This window comes from Oncorhynchus keta, chromosome 22 (assembly GCF_023373465.1).
Source record: "Oncorhynchus keta strain PuntledgeMale-10-30-2019 chromosome 22, Oket_V2, whole genome shotgun sequence".
In the NCBI taxonomy this organism is placed as follows: Eukaryota; Metazoa; Chordata; class Actinopteri; order Salmoniformes; family Salmonidae; genus Oncorhynchus; species Oncorhynchus keta.
This window is the reverse complement of record NC_068442.1, coordinates 512,685-531,290: the sequence shown is the minus strand read 5'-3', so window position 1 is coordinate 531,290 and position 18,606 is coordinate 512,685. Positions and strand designations below refer to the sequence as shown.

At 43.0% G+C, this 18,606-nt stretch overlaps 1 protein-coding gene across 2 annotated transcripts in view; it reads right to left on the bottom strand.

Moving 5' to 3' along the window:
• The window catches only part of LOC118400935 (LHFPL tetraspan subfamily member 3 protein-like), a 59,301-nt gene that overhangs the window by 9,435 nt on the left and 31,260 nt on the right, over positions 1-18,606 (bottom strand). For both annotated transcript variants that reach the window (XM_035797975.2, XM_035797976.2), the window contains one exon: positions 4,771-5,007. In XM_035797975.2, coding sequence (XP_035653868.1) covers positions 4,771-5,007 — 237 coding nt within the window. The remainder of the gene's footprint in view (positions 1-4,770; positions 5,008-18,606) is intronic.

Sequence of the window (18,606 nt, the reverse complement as noted above, 5' to 3'; positions counted from 1 at the left end):
AAAAATAGCAGCACAATATTGCTTAGAATCAAGGGCAATGGTGACGACATTGAGGACCCTTAAATTTGCAGTGACACAAACAACCTGAGCGGAAACCAGATTGCCTACCAGAGAGAATGCAATCAAGAATGACAGTCAGTTTTTCCAACATGTTTGATATACAGGGCAAAATAGAAATAGGCCTATAACATAAGATCAGCTTGATCTCCCCCTTTAAATAAAGGATGCACCGTGGCTGCCTTCCAAGCAATGGGGACCTACCCAGAGAGGAGAGATAGGCTTGGTGATGATAGGGGCAGCAACCTTAAAGAAGAAAGGGTCTAAACCATCTGACCCAGATTTTCCGGGGGGACAAATTCAGACTTAGTGCAAGAGGTCAGGAGAGAGCTTAGGGCAGGTAGGGAATAGGCCGGTGCTGATGGAGGATGATAACACCCAGCAGCAGTCAAAGTAGAGCTATTTTAAAGTGTATTGCTTAAAACCAGTAAATCAAATTGTTTGAGGACAGACTTGGTGGAGACAACCAAGCACTGAAGGTGATCCTTGGTAAAGATTGCCACTCTCCGACCTTTGGAAGATCTGTCTTGCCAAAAAAAGGTTATAACCAGAAAGTTTAGCATCAGTATCCAAAACAATCTTCCTTAACCATTTCTCCAACATATTGGAGCTGTGAACCCACACTTTCAATTGATCCATTTTAGGTAATAAGCTTCTAGTGTTAATGTGCAGAAAACCCAGGCTTTTACGAGAGCAGAAATCAATGAAGCAGATATCAGAATTTGGGCTAGCAACAGTAGATAGGACAGGGTGTACATGCACATTTGCAGATATCAACAGTAATACAATCAAGGCACTGCAGAGGACAGGGAGAGCTCTGCAGTGTTGATTTATGACATTTGAATGTTCATTAGATGGCAACATGATGCTACTGTACAGCAATTTCATCAGGTAACCTGAATACAAAGCCGGCGAGAGGTGGTTAGAATAGGATGGGAGGCCAAAAGTCTGAGTAGCCAATAGAGAGTCAGAGTCCTGAGTGTGGGACCAAACATACTCTGTCCCACAGGTTGGGTAAATAAAAAAGTTAATTGTCAGCAATGCATGCAGGAGTCATTAGGAAAATAGCTAAATGCACAAGGAAAAATATATAACGACATGGGGCTAGCCATTGTAAGTTCAGAGTCACTCGCCCCAACAGTGCCTGTGTCCTGGAGGTGAGCGAAAGCTCGGTAGAGAGGGGGGAGTGTGGTGGGGGTACCTGTACCAGGACAGGGGGAGACAGGCCAGGGCAGATGGTGAACAGATCGCCAGGTGGAATCCAAGCAGCAGTGCAGCAGGCAACGGGAGTAGGTGTCACACCCACTTCGGAGAAGCTTTTATTTCTGGAGGCAGATTTCTTGTATAAAATGTCAGTGGATGGTCTCTGAACAGTGGGAGAGAGCTGCAAAGGCCTCTGGATTTGGGTGGGGTAACCTGTGAGACTTCTGACATTTGTTGGGCTCAAAGGCATCAACACCTCTCACTTCACACCTCAGTGATAACTGAAGTTGTATCTGGTCTGTCTCAGTTCCAGGTTGGAAGGTGTGCTCAGGTGCTGTTTGTTTGCCAAAGCGCCCTCTTTTTTTGCCAGGGAAAAGGAATCCTTGGTAGTTGTAATCCTTCCAGGTAATTTTGTCCAAAATTAGGTTGTAGGTTTGGAGTTTTGAATCTGGAGTGAAGGTTATGCTGTGAAGGGTGGTATATCAAGTCCCTGTCGTAAAATCCAAGTTTATCTAACTTCAAATAATTTTTTGGTAAAACAACATGCTGAAAAAAGTTCAGTGCTCACCCGCAGCTGTGTCTCTCTCCTTTGTCTCACATTATCTACCTTTCTGGCTGATAACGTAAATATTATAACATGTATAAAAAATGTGTACCTTTTCTGAAGACATTGTTGCTCAAATGGAATTATCTTCAATCTTGTCCGTAACTGTTATCGCACAGTCTCAAATTTCCCGACACTTTTGGGTTGTCACTAGATAACACAGCCACAAAGTCTCAGAGAGGATGTTGATGCTACTTCATCGCAGCTGCGAATAACAATGAGAGCTGGGGTTTCATGGATATCATGTTCAAATCAACAACAACAAATATTGCATTCTTGCCAGAGGGTTCTTCAAAAACACCTATACACATATAGTTACGCAGTTCATGTTTTGGATAAAAGCTTTGGATAAAAGCGTCAGCTAAATGGCATATATTATTATATTATTATTATTATATTAGTATTTATTATATTATTATATTATATATTATGTTTAATTGCTTTGTTGCAAACAGGATACATGTTTTGGAATAATTGTATTCTGTACAAGCTTCTTTCTTTTCACTATGTCATTTAGGGTTAGTATTGCGTTAGGAAGGAAGCCTGTATCTTTGTAGTGACTGGGTGTATTGACACACCATCCAAAGCCTAATGAATAACTTCACCATGCTCAAAGGGATACGCAGCATCTGCTTTTCTTGATATTACAAATCTACCAATCGGTATCCTTCTTTGCGAAACATAAAAAAATCCTCCCTAGTCTTTGTGGTTGAATCTATGCTTGAAATGCACTACTCGATTGAGGGACCTTACAGGTATGTGTGGGGTTCTAGAGATGGTGAAGTCATTCAACAATCACATGAACCACTATTATAGAACACGGAATAAGTTCATGCAACTTATTATGCATGGACTCACTCCTGAACTTATTTAGGCTTGCCATAACAAAGGGGTTGGATACTTATTGCCCATTTCAGCTTTTCATTTTAATTCATTTCTAAAAATGTTCTACAAAGAAATGTGTACTTTGACTTTATGGTGTATTGTATGTAGGTAGATAAGTGACACAAAATCTCAATGTAATCCACTTTTAAATTCTCAACAAAATGTGGAAAAAGTAAAGGGGTGTGAATACTTGTGTGTGTGTGTTGTCATGACTCTCCTGTGAGGATCCAAGGATCAGGTTACGGTGGATTAGCGTCAATATGAGGGGGTTTTATGACACCTCACGTCGATCGCAAACTTTAGGCAGCCGATGATTCCTTTTGGGGTCTAATGTGGGCGAATGGAATGTCTCTTTGTGTTACAGAAGAGTTTGCCGCCTAAACTTCAACATCAAACAATGGACATTGGGACATTATATTTCAACATTCGAATGGAATATTGAAAATGTAGGTCTATTTTGTGATGTCATTAAAATGATTATAAACATGTTATAACGAATACATTTTAACTTCAAGAGCCTTTACACTGTGTTTATTAGGTTTACATCCTTTACATTGTGTAGAAAATATCAAGGATAAAAATAATATTTTTGTGATTTTAGTTTTGTAACGAGGTCATAGTAATTCTGATACCTTGCCTCATAACTAGCCCCCCCAAGTAGCCCAGAGAGCATGTGTGAATGACGAACCCCCCCGTTTTCCCCGGGGTATAACAAGATTGAGTTAAGAATGAACAAACTAAAACAGACCACAGCTGCAGCGAGGTCTACCATAGTCACGAACCCGGAATGCAACATGAGGTTGAAGAAGACAAAATAACCCCTTAACAATCAATGCTATGGTCGAGTAACTGAACTGTATCTAAGAAGGTGATTTTAAGTAGGACCATCCGGTTCTTCTCTTCAAATCATTGTTTCCTACGCTGCTTTCACCAATCTGGGATCATGAACACGGCTGATTAGCCGTCCTCAGGAGACCACTCTTCCAGAACGAGTGCAAGTAAACAGGCACGACGGACATCGTGACCTCTTGTGGACAATCAGAGACTTACACCAGAGAACAAAAGGAGAAGGCCATCCGAAATAAGAAGGCCCAATTGAACCCTCCTCACCAAGTGAAACCCTGCCCACGAAGGCCTGGGCCTGGCAGAGATACCCAATGAAGATCTTCAACACGTAAATACATGCATTACTTCTGTGAGCATAGTTCCCAAATGTATCAAAGTAATTGCTTCTCTTTCTCTCCCTCTCTTTCTCTCTCTTTTTAACTCTCCATCTTGTGTAACAAGTGTCATATTGCGTTAGACCACCAGGGACTTGTTGTCGTCGTATTAAGTTTACAATCAATAACCTATACCGTGTGTGTGTGTATCCTATGTTATCATTTAGTGTTAGTAAATAAATTATCAAATCAATGTGTGGTATGGAATGATCAGTGAGACCCGGGTTTGTGCAGATCCACGACGTTCAGAACGAGAATGTGAGGAAATGATTATTTAGTGACTAATGATATCCATATATTTTTTTGTTAATTCGGGAAACGGTAACTCATTAAACAACTTTTCCTTTGGTGCCCCAAATTCCTAATGAGTTAATTGTTACATGATTCATTTAATTTAGTATCAATTAAACATAGTTAGTTGATGAAATAACAGTCGTCAGATTAATGAAAGTCACGACAGTGTGTGTGTGTGTGTGTGTGTGTGTGTGTGTGTGTGTGTGTGTGTGTGTGTGTGTGTGTGTGTGTGTGTGTGTGTGTGTGTGTGTGTGTGTGTGTCTCTGTGTCCTGTTTGTGTGCTGCTTGCTTGCAGTGTATTCATAGTGTCTTCTACACTCCTTATAGGAACCGCACAGCACATGATTTGCTCCAAAATGCTCATATTACTCCACCATACCTTTTATTTGGTTAGTTCCCTACCACTTTTGATCAAGACATTGTCAAGTAACTAGTCAAGTAAAGGTATGGTGGAGCAATAGTGTGTACGGGTCCTCATGGACTGCATCGACTATTCTCCAGTATTACCCTTGCTCTCGGCCAGCAGTTCCTCGGTCATGAGTCCGTCCTGCCTGTTGCCCAGTACGAAGGCCAGGAAGGAGAGCATGAGGGCATTCAGGACCCCCATGATAGCCAGGATGTAAGCCCAACGCATGGAGCACGCTCCCAGGGAGTACTTGTCTGTCTGCTCACCGCACATCCTCCGCACCTCATCACTGTCCCAGCCATCAGGGTAGATTATACAGCCCATCACCAGACACACACCTGGAGGGGGGGAGGAGAGGAGGAGGGGGGAGAAGGGGTGAACGGAGGAGAGGAGTAGGAGGGGATGAGAGGTGGGAGGAGAGGAAGAGAAAAATGAAGAGTAGGGGTATAGTGAAGGAAAGTAGTGGGATAAGGAGGGTTAGGAGAGAGAGAGAATGATAGAGAAAAAACAAATATTATTTCCAGTGCTTTATTAAGTCTTTGCCCTTCTATCATCACCCTGTTTGCTATTAATGCATTCATCTATCGATCCCAGACCTCTGCTCTCCTGGGAACCACAAGAGTTTATATCTGTAAGCTCGCAGGGGGAAAGTGGGTACCTAGTCAGTTGCACAACAGCAACAAGGCTGAAACGTTTTGCCAGAAGCTAAGAGTAACAGGAGGTTGATGGTATGAAATCATTCCTCTAAGTCTTTCCCTGCCGTCTTCTATATGTGTGATGGTCAGTGAACTGACAGTCCGGGCTGAGCTAGCCTGTTAGTTAGTCTTGTTCTGCTACATGGCATATTCATAAACTCCATGCATAGTGTACACACACACACACACTGAAGAGACACGCAGACCATGCACAAATGTGCTGCTTTGAATTTGACTTTCACCCCTTCGCCTCTCCATCTTCAATATTAAGCAGCTACGGCTTGATTGCGGTTTGGTTTTCGCCCAAGTGGAAGAATCTCACTGATCTTCAACTTGGATGAGGTGTATGTATGTGTGTGTGCGTGTGCTTGAGAGTGTGTGTGTGCATGCATGTGTGCGTGAGAGTGTGTGCGTGAGAGTGTGTGTGTGTGTGCAGGCGTTAGAGTGTGTGTCTTTGAGTTGATGCTGTGGCAGTAGAAGAAGGTAGAAAAGGAGCTGACTGCACAGTTACCCAGAATGCATTTCAACATTAATAATACAACATGTTCCTCCACTTCCTCACCCCCACAACTTCCCTCACATCCCTTGACACTGTTTGTGTGTGTGTTTGTGTCTGTATATGGGTGTTTGTGTGTGTGTGTCTGGCTGGGTGTGTGGGTGTGTGTGGGTGTGTTGTCTTCATGATACAGTGTAAATGAGGATGTGTATGTGAATTTGGACTCTCATGCTCTCATCTCCTCCCTTTCCCTAAATCTTTCCTTTAGTACTTTGACCTCCTTTCATCCTCTCCTTCCTCTCACAATGATTTAGTTCTACAGAAGAGGGAAATTAACTACAACCGAGCTACTTTGCTTCACGAGTACAGTACAGCTGCGGTAATATTCCTGAAAGACATCAGGAGGGAGAGGAGAGAGAAGGAGAGGAAGCAGAGTGTTTGTGTTTGAGAGAAAGGATAAGGCCAGACAGAGAGAGAGAGGATAGCGACATACAGTGTGCGAGAGAGAGGATAGTGACAGAAAGAGAGAGAGAGAGGTTAGCAACAGACAGAGTGAAAGAAAAGAATGAGAAGGAAAAAGCAGAGCTGTATGCTGCTGCAGAGCTGCAGTCTAAACTGCATACTAAAAATAACTTAACATAACCCGGTTCTATTATACACTGCTCAAAAAAATAAAGGGAACACTAAAATAACACATCCTAGATCTGAATGAACGGAGGTCTGGATTTGGACCTCAAAATTAAAGTGGAAAACCAAACTACAGGCTGATCCAACTTTGATGTAATGTCCTTAAAACAAGTCAAAATGAGGCTCAGTAGTGTGTGTGGCCTCCACGTGCCTGTATGACCTCCCTACAACGCCTGGGCATGCTCCTGATGAGGTGGCGGATGGTCTCCTGAGGGATCTCCTCCCAGACCTGGACTAAAGCATCCGCCAACTCCTGGACAGTCTGTGGTGCAACGTGGTGTTGGTGAATGGAGCGAGACATGATGTCCCAGATGTGCTCAATTGGATTCAGGTCTGGGGAATGGCGGGCCAGTCCATAGCAACAATGCCTTCCTCTTGCAGGAACTGCTGACACACTCCAGCCACATGAGGTCTAGCATTGTCTTGCATTAGGAGGAACCCAGGGCCAACCGCACCAGCATATGGTCTCACAAGGGGTCTGAGGATCTCATCTCGGTACCTAATGGCAGTCAGGCTACCTCTGGCGAGCACATGGAGGGCTGTGCGTCCCCCCAAAGAAATGCCACCCCACACCATGACTGACCCACCGCCAAACCGGTCATGCTGGAGGATGTTGCAGGCAGCAGAACATAATCTAACTGCGTCTCCAGACTCTGTCAGGTCTGTCACATGTGCTCAGTGTGAACCTGCTTTCATCTGTGAAGAGCACAGTGTGCCAGTGGCGAATTTGCCAATCTTGGTGTTCTCTGGCAAATGCAAAATGTCCTGCACGGTGTTGGGCTGTAAGCACAACCCCCACCTGTGGACGTTGGGCACTCATACCACCCTCATGGAGTCTGTTTCTGACCGTTTGAGCAAACACATGCACATTTGTGGCCTGGAGGTCATTTTGCAGGGCTCTGGCAGTGCTCCTCCTACTCCTCCTTGCACAAAGGCGGAGGTAACGGTCCTGCTGCTGTTTTGTTGCCCTCCTACGGCCTCCTCCACATCTCCTGATGTATTGGCCTGTCTCCTGGTAGCGCCTCCATGCTCTGGACACTACGCTGACAGACACAGCAAACCTTCTTGCCACAGCTCGCATTAATGTTCCATCCTGGATGACCTGCACTACCTGAGCCACTTGTGTGGGTTGTAGACTCCATCTCATGCTACCACTAGAGTGAAAGCACCGCCAGCATTCAAAAGTGACAAACATCAGCCAGGTCTGTGGTCACCACCTGCAGAACCACTCCTTTATTGGGGGTGTCTTGCTAATTGCCTATAATTTCCACCTGTTGTCTATTCCATTTGCACAACAGCATGTGAAATTGATTGTCAATCAGTGTTGCTTCCTAAGTGGACAGTTTGATTTCACAGAAGTGTGATTGACTTGGAGTTGCATTGTGTTGTATAAGTGTTCCCTTTATTTTTTTGAGCAGTGTATTATGAGCGAGATCACTCATGATGGAATGGAAGATCCAATCACACAACGTCTGTCGTAGACAGACAGGAGCAACGGCCAATAGTGGACCACTCCACTTCCCATATAAGGTGCCGTAGTCCGCTCTTATCTTCACTTGTACATACATGTCGTCTTTCTTACACAAAGCGTGAAGAGACCTCACGCTTAATATCAGAGAACCGGGGTTAGGTTAAGTAACCCTAAGTTCTATTTCAATTACTTGTTCAGTCTTTTACTTCTGGGGATATAGCGCTCATATACTCTCTGAACTCAAGTCTAGACAGGATCAACCCTCAAAAGTCCCGAAAACAAGCACTGTATGCGCTAACAAGGGGCACAGAGACGTCCAGTCGGTAGAACCTCATCAAGGTAAAATGGCGGCAGAAGTTTTATGTGCCCCCAACGATTGTTTTTTTTGTTTGTTTATCTGCATTGATTGTAACTTATTTTTGTATAAAATGTTGCCGCTACCGTCTCTTATGACCGAAAATAACTTCTAGACATCAGGACTGCTATTACTCAACACGGTCTAGCAGAATGCTTTTTCTTCTTTCGCGACTCTGACGAGCTTGAGGCGGAGGATATACGGCTCCCTTGGAAACAGGCCCCGACCCCAGTGATCTGCGTGAAGAGGAGGCGGAGACAGAGAGGCCGGACGGCGAGTTTCCTTCTGAGGAGTAGGAGGCGATCAAATATACCCCCACTCCCCTCAATTCTGCTCGCAAACATGAAAACTTTGGACAATGAAAAGGACAAGTTATTGGGAAGATTAAACTACCAACAGGATATTAAAAACTGTAACATCTTATGCTTCACGGAGTCGTGGCTGAACGACGACGATATCAACATATTGCTGGCTGGTTATACGATGTACAGGCAGGATAGAACAGCGGCGTCTGGTAAGACAAGGGGCGGCGGTCTATGTATTTTTGTAAACAACAGCTGGTGCACGATATCTAAGCGCCAAGTACCAGAGCGCCAAGTCTATGTCCAAGAGGCTTCTAAACAGTTTCTACCCCCAAGCCATAAGACTCCTGAACATCTAGTCAAATGGCTATGCAGACTATTCATCCCCCCCTTTCCACATCACTTTCACTCTCTGTTGTCATCTATGCATAGTCACATTAAATACCTCTACCTACATGTACATACTACCTCAACTAACCGGTGCCCCCACACATTGATTCTGTACCGGATCCCTACTGTATATATTGTTATTTTTTACTGCTCCTCTTTAATTACTTGTTATTTTTATCTCTTATTCTTATCCATATTTTTTTAAACTGCACTGTCGGTAAGTAAGAATTTCACTGTAAGGTCTACAAGGTCTACATGTACTCTGCGCATGTGACTAATACAATTTGATTTGATGGTAAGGGGGGGGGGCCTTTGAATAATTCCCATGATGCCATACCTCCAGCCCTCCAGAGGTGTCAAACCCTTACAATATATAATATACAAACCCTTACCATTATAATATCTTCCACTATGCAATTGGATGTTTATCCCATCACTCGCTAGTGTTTACTAGCAAGTGATGGGCCTCCCTGTGTGGGGATGTGTCCAAGATTGAGGTAGTTTGTGTGAGTGAGGCGGAGTTGTGGGGGCCATAGTCCGTTCTCATCACTGACCTCGTAAACTGCTCCCCACCCTGTGAGAGATGAGTCTGTCATCGTCACCTTCCTCATAGCTACTACCCAGAAGGGGAGAGGCTTTGGCGAATGTCGAAGGGCCCCTCCAGTGGCTGAGAGCAGCAATGCAGTACGAGGATACCCTTACCCACTGTTCGAGATGAAGACGGGGACACACATGTTGGGCAGAAACTCAGCATTGGAAATCTCTCATTATCAATAATTCCAGTGGGACGACTGATATGGTGGAGGCCATCAACCCGAGTAAACGGAGTCTGCAGTTTGACTGTATGCCCTAATTGGAACAGGCAGAATGATGTGACTCGCCCTTCTGAAATGTGATTTATTCTGATACCCAGGTATTCTATGTTCAGAGCCGTTTCCACAGATTTACTGAATGTTCTTGGGACTAGAAATAGTTTGAATGGGACAACAAGATATTCTTAGGTCATGTCCTGGAAGGCAACCTTGAGAAATATTGTTTGTGCTGGCAAAATGCTTATGTGAAAATATGCATCTTGTAGATCGACTGTGGTTAAACAATCGTCTTGAAGAATGGATCGAGGCGTCACCTTTTGCGAAAGCATATGAAACGTCAACTTTCTCAGATATCTGTTGAGGATGCGTAGGTCTAACATGGGGCGTATCCCCCCTCCCTCCTTTTTGGGAACCAGGAAGTAACGAGAGTTGCTGGTACTATTCTGATTGCCGTTTTGCCCAACAGAGAGGAGATCTCCTCCTGTAGCATTCGAGCTGACTCGCTGTTTGCTACTGAAACCACCACTCCATTGGATTTGTTTTTCCTGGCGAGCTCATGCCTGTACCTTCTCATAAACGTGGACAGGACCCATTTGTGAGTGAAAGAACAAGTAACATATAGAACAGAGTTTCTCCTAGCTTTTTCCTTTCCTCTCTTATCCTCTCCTTCCAGTCCCTCTGGCTCTGACTTAAAAGCTCAGGTGGCTCTACTGACTGTTATCAGCCTGGGATGGAAGGAGAGAGTTCAGTTCTATCAGTGGGATGGCTGGATAAGTGCAGAGTGGACTAAGCCGTTTCCACATCAGGGATATGATGAAGGGAACGAGACTAGCTGAAAGGGACTGACTTTGTACCCTTTTCACACTACTGAGCTGAGCAAATCCAAGCCGGGCTGTACTGCACCAGTCTGGTTATGCCCTAGTTGCTGGAACCATGCTGGACAAAGTGAAAAGAGAGCTGTTAAGAGAGAGGAGCTGTCAATTGTGCTGAAAATTAGGGAAGCAGACTATGCGCTGGGCTGTCCACGTTGCTGGGTGCGCTACAGAGGAGAATAGGAGATGTCACTTGGCCTAAAGGGTTTGTGAAACAGTATTTTAAAATACAATCATGCGTTAGTAATACCAGCATTCGTCGGACTGAATGAGATAATACTCAAGGTCATAGGCTACTTTGACAAAGATTATGATTTTTTTTAAATTATGATGTCATCAAGTTAATCCAAGGACGTAAGTAAATGTATGGCTTAAATCTTCAGTCTCATGAATGTATTTATTTCAAAGTTGAGAAATGCTCTGGGGTGTCCTGTCGTTGGGTTTGGCTTTGTCTTGTCACATATATTAATTTTACATTGTGTCAATGGGGAGAGGGGGGAAGGTACACACAGCTAGAGTGCTACTGGTACAGGTGTGAAAATGGAGAGAGAGAGAAAGAGAGGGATCGAGAGATTGAACTGCTATAGAAACAATGGTGAACACAGCATTGTCTGGTTAAAAAAAGGCTGTTTAAAACCACCAGGGGGCGAAACTGATTTACTTTCCCATTTTACAGACACACACACACACACTTCCCATCTTCATGTCAAAACAGGCACAGAAGGGGTACACATGTCAAACACACTGTAACAACACACACACACATGTACAAGCACACACACACACACACTGTATCAACCCAGGAACACTATAATCTACTAATCTACACTAATCAACTATACAATGCAGCACCTGAGACAGTCAGCACCCAGTAGCTCCATTCTAACATTTAAACAGCAGCATGGAACCAATCTGCCTGTCGTACATAAAGTGTTTATGTATTAGTGTGCTTGTGTTTGTGCATGTGTTATTACAGTGTGTGTGTGTGGAGACGTGCAGCAGATAGCAGCCCCATTCTAAAACTCTCGCAGCGGCACAGCACCAATCTGCCTTTTAACTGTGTTACATAACATAATGTGATCAAGACAAAGGAGATGATAGTGGACTACAGAAAAAGGAGGACCGATGGGGCTGGAGTGTAGTGGAGCAGGGTGAGAGCGTCAAGTTCCTTGGTGTCCACATCAACAACAAACTATCATGGTCCAAACACACTAAGACAGTCATGAAGAGTGCATGACAATGCCTATTCCCCCTCAGGAGACTGAAAAGATTTGGCATGGGTCCACAGATCCTCAAAAGATCTTCAGCTGCACCATCGAGAGCATCCTAACTGGTTTCATCGACGCCTGGTATGGCAACTCTGTGGCCTCTCACCACAATGAACTACAGAGGGTAATGTGTACGGCCCAGTAAATCTTCTACCCACATTGCCCACACCCCACCCCCCATTTTTATGCTGCTACTCCATGCATAGTCACTTTACCGCTACCCACATGCACATATTACCTCAATTACATCGACTAACCGATGTCCCGCACTAGAGGTCGACTGATTTTAATCGGAATGGCCGATTTAATTAGGGCCGACATCAAGTTTTCATAACAATCGGAAATCAATATTTTTGGATACCCTCTGCTTCGAGGGTGGCTGTCGATGTGTTCCTGGGTCGAGCCCAGGTAGGGGCGAGGAGAGGGACGGAAGCTATACTGTTACACTGGCAATACTAAAGTACCTATAAGAACATCCAATAGTCAAAGGTATATGAAATACAAATGGTATAGAGAGAAATTGTCCTATAATAACTACAACCTAAAACTTATTACCTGGGAATATTGAAGACTCCTGTTAAAAAAGGAACCACCAGCTTTCATTTGTTCTCATGAGCAAGGAACTTAAACGTTAGCTTTTTTACATGGCACATATTGCACTTTTACTTTCTTCTCCAACACTTTTGTTTTTGCATTATTTAAACCAAATTGAACATGTTTCATTTTATTTGAGGCTAAATTGATTTTATTGATCTATTATATTAAGTTACAATAAGTATTCATTCAGTATTGTTGTAATTGTCATTATACATTTTTTTTTTATAATTAATTGGCCGATTAATCGGCATCGGCTTTCCCGGTCCTCCAATAATCGGTATCGGCGTTGAAAAATCATAATCGGTCAACCTCTACCCCGCACATTGACTCTGTAACCAAACCCTCTGTACTGGAACACCTTGTTTATAGCCTCGCTGCTGTTATTTTATTGTTGCTCCTTAATTATTTGTAATATTTCCAGTTATTTTAATTTTTTTAAATTATGTTTAACTGCATTGTTGGTTAGGGTTTGTAAGTAAACATTTCACTGTAACGTCTACCTGTTGTATTCGGCGCATGTGCCAAATAACATTTGATTTGATTTAATAACAAAACCAAGGCTTAATCACAACCACTAATACTGAACCCAAACCAACTGCGTGCGTGCACCATCGTGCATACATTTATTTTGTCCCCCTACACCAAACGCAATCACGACACGCAGGTTAAAATATCAAAACAAACTCTGAACCAGTTACATTAATTTGGGGACAGGTCGAAAAGCATTTAACATGAATGGCAATACAGCTAGCTAGCTTGCACATGCTAGCTAATTTGTCCTATTCAGCTAGCTTGTTGTTGCTAGCTAATTTGTCCTGGGAAATAAACATTGAGTTGTTATTTTACCTGAATGCACGAGATGCTCTACTCACACAATTAATCCACTCATAAAATGGTCAACCGAATCGTTTCTAGTCATCTCTCCTCCTTCCAGTCTTTTTCATCTTTGAACTTACATGGTGATTGGCATCTAAACTTACATAGTATTACCACGACGAGTGGCAAAACAGTTTGTCTTTCAATTACCCACGTGGGTATAACCAATGAGTAGATGACACGTGGGTACCTGCTTCTATAAACCAATGAGGAGATGGGAGAGGCAGGACTTGCAGCGCGATTTGCGTCAGAAATAGGAATGACTTCTATTTTAGCCCTGGGGAACGCAGACGCTCGTTGACGCAATAATTTACATGTCCAGCATTGTGGGTGCAATAATTTATGTGTCCATGCTGACCAGACGTGTCTGGTCAGCATGTCAGTCCAGATTTTGGGATAGAGGGTTTAACAAACAGATCACTGACCATCTCGAATCCCACCTTACCTTCTCTGTGCAATCTGGTTTCCGAGCCGGTCACGGGTGCACCTCAGTCACGCTCAAGGTACTAAACGATATCATAACCTCCATCGATTAAAAAACAGTACTGTGCAGCCATCTTTATCGACCTGGCCAAAGCTTTTGACTCTGTCAATCATCATATTCTTATCGGCAGACTCAGTAGCCTCGGTTTTTCTAATGACTGCCTTGCCTGGTTCACCAACTACTTTGCAGACAGAGTTCAGGGTGTCAAATCAGAGGGCATGTTGTCTGGTCCTCTGGCAGTCTCTATGGGGGTGCCACAGGGTTCAATTCTCGGGCCGACTCTTTCCTCTGTATATATAAATGATATTGCTCTTGCTGCGGGCGATTCCCTGATCCACCTCTACACAGACGACACCATTCTGTATACTTCTGGCCCTTCCTTGGACACTGTGCTATCTAACCTCCAAACAAGCTTCAATGCCATACAACACTCCTTCAGTGGCCTCCAACTGCTCTTAAACGCTAGTAAAACCAAATGCATGCTTTTCAACCGTTCGCTGCCTGCACCCGCACGCCCGACTAGCATCACCACCCCGGATGGTTCCGACCTAGAATACGTGGACATCTATAAGTACCTAGGTGTCTGGCTAGACTGTAAACTCTCCTTCCAGACTCATATCAAACATCTCCAATCTAAATTAAAATCTAGAATCGCAACAAAGCCTCCTTCACTCACGCCGCCAAACTTACCCTAGTAAAACTGACTATCCTACCGATCCTTGACTTCGGCGACGTCATCTACAAAATAGCTTTCAATACTCTACTCAGCAAACTGGATGCAGTTTATCACAGTGCCATCCGTTTTATTACTAAAGCACCCACCACTGCAACCTTTATGCTCTAGTCGGCTGGCCCTCGCTACATATTCGTCGCCAGACCCACTGGCTCCAGGTCATCTACAAGTCCATGCTAGGTAAAGCTCCGCCTTATCTCAGTTCACTGGTCACGATGGCAACACCCACCCGTAGCACGCGCTCCAGCAGGTGTATCTCACTGATCATCCCGAAAGCCAACACCTCATTTGGCCGCCTTTCCTTCCAGTTCTCTGCTGCCTGTGACTGGAACGAATTGCAAAAATCGCTGAAGTTGGAGACTTATCTCCAACTTTAAACATATGCTATCTGAGCAGCTAACCGATCGCTGCATCTGTACATAGTCCATCGGTAAGTAGCACACCCAATTCACTTACCTCATCCCCATACTGTTTTTATTTATTTACTTTTCTGCTCTTTTGCACACCAGTATCTCTACCTGCACATGACCACCTGATCATTTATCACTCCAGTGTTAATCTGCTAAATTGTAATTATTTGCCTAACTCCTCATGCCTTTTGCACACAATGTATATAGACTTTTTTTTCTACTGTGTTATTGACTTGTTTATTGTTTACTCCATGTGTAACTATGTTGTTATCTGTTCACACTGCTATGCTTTATCTTGGCCAGGTCGCAGTTGTAAATGAGAACTTGTTCTCAACTAGCCTACCTGGTTAAATAAAGGTGAAATAAAATAAAATAAACTGTGGGGTTTAAACACACTGTAGGAAGTGACAGAGTTGACAACTGGTTGTAATCTGGTTATACTGTATATATTGCATAATTTCAACCAGGATCTGTATATATTGCATAATTTCAACCAGGATCGCTCCGGAACTTTCATTATGCACACCTGGCCCCTATTCCCAGTGATTAATAATTGTATAAGTGAGTCCTTGGTTTACCAGTGTCCTGTCAATTATTGTTACAATGTCCGTTGGTGCGTGTGTATACCTGTGCTGTGTGTTTTGGCTACTCCTCGCTCTTTTGATTGGGTTTCTACCCTGTGTTTTGTATAGTGTTTGTTTGGTCTTTGACCCCGTGCCTTTACACGGCACGCTGTAATTTGGGTTTAAAAAAAAAAACTATTACGCATTCCTGCGCCTGTCTTCCGAATCATTCATATTGACGTGACAACCAGGGTTTTTTCTCTCAACCCCAATCCCACTGCTTCAAGTTGCTTTGCGCAGAAATTTTAGGGAATTGAGGATATATTAAAGTGATTACACAACACTGCTTATTGTAGTAAATATATTAATAATCTCTTATGCGCTGGTTATCTTCTATTTCTAAATGAAAGTCTGACATTAGAAATGAAGTAAATCATATATCACTAGCTAAAACATGCAATACTGTAGTACAGTTGACATCAGTGTGTATTTGTTCAAGCATTTCATTACTGTAAGTACATCTGAATGTGAAGACTGACCCTTCATTTACTGAGTAATATTCTGAGATGGGTGAATTATGCAATGAGTCATAGCAACAGCGTCATTACCACCTGACTGCATGCAGCTGTCTATCAAAGAAGATGTTAACTGATGACATTTTCTCCTCTTTTAGCTTTGCCCTTTTCTCTCTGTCCCATTCCCTCCAGAGCAAGAGAAAGAGAGAGAGAAAGAGAAAGGGAAGGAGAGGAGAGGGAAAGAGAGCGTAGAGAAAATAAAATGAGCAATTAGAAAGAGTGCTAGAGAGGACAAATAAGAGAGAACGGTGATGGCAGCAAAGAGAGAGGGAGTGATAGAAAGAGAAAGGAAAGGGAAGAGTGAGAGAGAGCTCACAGCATGTTCCCTGGATGGTACAGTACCACTACACATGTCACACACATGCACATGCACACACACACGTCATCATGACTCTGGCTGCCATATGCCTCAGCCTCGAGCCCAGAGTCCTTCGGCACAAAGAGGCTATTCTCAGGCACCCAGCTGAAACACTGGGATCTTGGGATTGGAAAACTGGGCTGTGTCTGAAAATGTTACCAGCCAAATGTGTAGACTTTACCGTGAAATTCTTACTTACGAACACTTTCTCAACAATGCAGAGTTAAAAAAGTAAGAAAAGATAAGCAATTAAAAAGGAAATACTAACACATTAAAATACAATAACAAGGCTATACAAGGAGTACTGGTACAAAAAATGTAAGGTCACGGAAGTCTCGAACTATCCTAACAACATCCTTTCAAAACTCGTTGAATGGCTAGTTTTACCCCTTTAAGCACCTGCAACTGGTGAGATAAATTACACATTAAATGAGAATTGCCTCCAACCAAATAATTTAAACTTTTAATAATTTAGTCCAGACCATGTTTTACTTTGAAGTGAAAAACCTCAATTCCAGATTATATATTTTTTAGTCCTGTGCAGTTGTAAACCAAATAAATGCAACCAATAGTTTTTTCAACTTTCTTTTAAAGAAACGGTGAATCATCCAAGGGTGCCAATATATTTGACCGCATCTGTAAAGTAATTTTCTGGCTGTTAACCAGTGTACTCCGATGAATGTAATCATTTTGTGATACAAATACACTAAAACAAATCAGTCCAATAGCTCATCATGTTACATTGCAGGCAGCATAACACAGAGAATATAATAGGAAGTATTCTGATAGCTGTACATCTGTCTGTATATATATTATTATATTGGTCTTCATATACCGGGAGGTTCGAGCCATGAATGCTGATTAGATGAAAGCAGTGGCATATCGGACCATTGGTAAGCAGTTTATAATAGCAATAAGGCACCTCTGGGGTTTGTGGTATATGGCCAATATAGCACAGCAATTGCTGTATCCAGGCACTCCGTGTTGCGTCGTGCATAAGAACAGCCCTTAGACATGGTATATTGCCCATATACCAATTTGCCCACCAGGTGTAACAGCTTACCACTGTTACACCTGGCTATCAGCGGAGCCTTGTCTGGCAGTGAAACAGTTCATTCAGCCTCATTTACTGCCTTTAAAAAAACAGCTGATATGGCTGACTTGCTTACACATGTGATGTCTAATAACAATTTAGATGTACAAACTATGGCATAAGGGAATGACAAACGGATAATAGGCTATCCGTAATTTCAATTAAGACATTAATGAGCGAGCTAGGATAGACTTAGTCAATATAACTATTTGTTTAGCACTTTTGAAATGTACAGCGACAAAATTTAGAACATGGGCTGTTCTTACAGTGTTCTCCCTGTACACCAAGTCAGAACCATAGGACAAATAAAGAGGTCATATAAGCATACAATGAAAGCTCTTACAATATCTTATGATTACATTTCTCTAATACAGGTTATAGGCTACATGTGCACCACCAAGTCAGAACAGTAGGTGAAATGAAGAGGGGTAAATAGACCAAATTATTAGGGTGAAGCATATGGGCTACTAACATCTTACTACACAACATACACTATAATGACTTTTTTAGCTATAGTATACACATCTCCCTGGCATATTACATAATTAATGCTGCAGCATACAATACATTTTTGGATTCACCTTGTTGTGCTCTGCTCACTTGAACAGAAAGGTGGCGCGGGAGTCCTTTGTGGGCAAGTTTTGTCATCAAAGTCTGGCATTCTCTGGATTTATGGTGCTTTCAAAACAACTGGGAACTCGGGGGGAAAAAACAAGGTCGAATCATGATGACGTTAAGGATCTTCAGGTCGTAGCTCTAGAAAGAGGCCAGATTTACAATTCTGAGTTGGATGACCGTTCAAAACATATTTTCCCAGTCGGAGCTTGTTTATTCCTGACTTCCCAGATGTCTTGATCTTGAAGTTTTTTCAGTTCAGAGTTAACAGTTGTTTTGAGCGCA